A 2,188-nucleotide genomic window follows, 5' to 3' on the forward strand; every position below is an offset into this window, starting at 1 on the left:
AGCAGCCTCAGCTCCTGCTGCCAATCCCTACAGCCCAGAGTCCCAGAAACCCCAGCTGGGATGGTGCCAGGAGAGCCCCTGGCACAGCCCCTGGCATGGCAGCACTCACCTGTGCCCTCATTCCGTGAGTGCAGCAGCTCCATTAGAGGAGCCGAGGCCCCCTCGGCATCGATGGCATCTGCTGCCTCCTTGTCCTGGGCCAGCTCGCACAGCACGCCGGCTGCCACGCGCTGGATGTTCTCCACCGGCGAGTACAGGAGCTGTCAGGAGAGATCAGCGGCCGTGTGAAGCAGCCAGCAAGGAGCCCTTGTGCTCTGGGCACGTTCTGATCCATGGGGCCATCAGCCCAGGGCTGCAGCTCCCTGTGCAGGCTGGGCAGGAGGTGGCCCAGTGCAGCCCCCGTGTCCCCACAGGCCTGACCTGCACGAAGAGAGGGATGGTGTTGAGGCGGAAGATCTCCATGCGGTTCATGGGGTCCCGGGCCAGGATGTGCAGTGCCCCTGTGCAACCCTCCACGATCTCTTCCATCTTCACTCCATCCTGCCAGGGAACAAGAGCTTAGCCAGGGCCCCCACATGCCGGGGCACAGCCACCTGAAGTGTGGGCACAGGGTACCCCCGGGGACAGGCTGGGTTTTGGGGTGCCAGGCTGTGCTGGGAGCAGGGCAGGGGGGTGGGGACTCACCGTGTAAGGCTGTTGTGTGCCGGCAGCCACGTGTCGCTGGGCGTCCTGGTGAGCCTTGACCAGCAGCTGGACCAGGCGGGGGATGACAGCGGCCTCCTGCAGCGGGGCATGGTTGGCCGGACACAGGGCCAGGTTGCGGATCAGGCCTATGGTAGCCTGGAGGAGAGGAGGAGGGAGGAGAGATTTGTCTCAGCTGTGGATCAGAACAGCATGTGTTCCCCAAGACACCCACTGGCTGGACCCCTCCCCATCTGTCCCACCCCATCCCCTCTGTGGTGCAGGCTGACTCAGCTGCGCCCAGCACTGGATCCATCCCCTCCACAGGCTGAGCATTGATTCCAACGAGCACCGGGCACGAGCCACTTCCATCATCAGCCGCTGTCAGGGACATGACCCAACAGGGGCAGCCACCATCACTCCATGCACGGCACCAGCTGCTGACCCCCCTCAGCAGCCCATCCCACCACAGAGCAGCAGCCGGGGGCTCGCTCCAGCCCAGGCACCGGCCTCATCCTGCCCCCAACCTCCCTCTGGCCCCTTACCTTAACCAGCGGCCACTGGTTGGGCTGGTTGAGGAGCTTGACAATGGCAGGGATGCCATAGTTGAGCCGCACTGAGTTCTGCGCCATCTCGGCCTCGGGGTGCCGGCTGGTGAGGTGCCGCAGGGCGCAGACGGCCGGCTCGGTGATGTCCTCCTTGTCACCTGCCCGCAGAATGGTGTGGATCAGGGCCTCCACCCCGTTTGACTGTGTCACCAGTGTCTTGTTCTTGCTGTTGTTGCAGGTCAGGTTGGAGAGGGTGCCAGTGGCACAGGTCAGCACATTCACATCATCAGAGCTCAGCTGGTTCACCAGGATCTTGAGAACGCCATCCAGGCCCTCCTGCAGGAATGGGGACGGGAGGTGAGAGCAGCACACACAGCCAGACCCAAGCTGCAGCCCCGCATCTGGCCCCACGTGCCCCCAGCAGGCAGCAATGGGCGGTGTTCCTGACTCCCACACAGCTCCTTTTCCATCCCCCCATGGCTCCTTTTCCATCTCCCACAGCTGGAGCTGCTCCTTCACGGTGAGCCCCAGCCACTCTGACATGTGCAGTTTCACTCAGAGTTTAATGTCTCCAGCAGCTTTTCCCTGCTGGAATCACACTTCCCATGCCCCCGCCAGCACTCCCCACACAGTGACAGAGTGACCCCAGTCCTGGCCATGCTGGCCAGCAGCCAACAGAGGGACAGGAAGGAGTTAAAGCGCCACGACCATGTCCTCCTTCAACCCTTCAGTCATCAGAGCCAGGGATGGTTCTATGACAGCCAAAATAGTTTCCAGGCTGCATCAGAGCTAATCCACATGGAGCGGCCCCAGCAGATGGGAAAACTCATCAGGAGGCAGCAAAGGGCTGGAAGAGCAGACCCAGAGCAGGGCTGGGGTCACCTCTGCACTGGCTGCAGGGCACAGCAGTCCTGGCAGCTGCTCTGCTGGCAGCTCCCACAGGAGCCGGGCAGGCGGCC

The 2,188-nt window shown here is 63.1% G+C and overlaps 1 protein-coding gene across 1 annotated transcript in view; it reads right to left on the reverse strand.

The window, feature by feature from the left end:
* JUP (junction plakoglobin) overlaps positions 1-2,188 on the reverse strand; it is an 8,266-nt gene that overhangs the window by 2,010 nt on the left and 4,068 nt on the right. The window contains exons 7-11 of the mRNA XM_017746551.1: positions 1,227-1,565; positions 685-840; positions 421-540; positions 110-260; positions 1-17 (exon numbers count right to left, since the gene is read on the reverse strand). The exon at positions 1-17 is cut by the window's left edge and continues 123 nt beyond it. Coding sequence (XP_017602040.1) covers positions 1-17; positions 110-260; positions 421-540; positions 685-840; positions 1,227-1,565 — 783 coding nt within the window. The remainder of the gene's footprint in view (positions 18-109; positions 261-420; positions 541-684; positions 841-1,226; positions 1,566-2,188) is intronic.

The sequence above is a fragment of the Corvus brachyrhynchos genome, unplaced genomic scaffold (genome assembly GCF_000691975.1).
Source record: "Corvus brachyrhynchos isolate BGI_N302 unplaced genomic scaffold, ASM69197v1 scaffold30, whole genome shotgun sequence".
NCBI lineage: Eukaryota > Metazoa > Chordata > Aves > Passeriformes > Corvidae > Corvus > Corvus brachyrhynchos.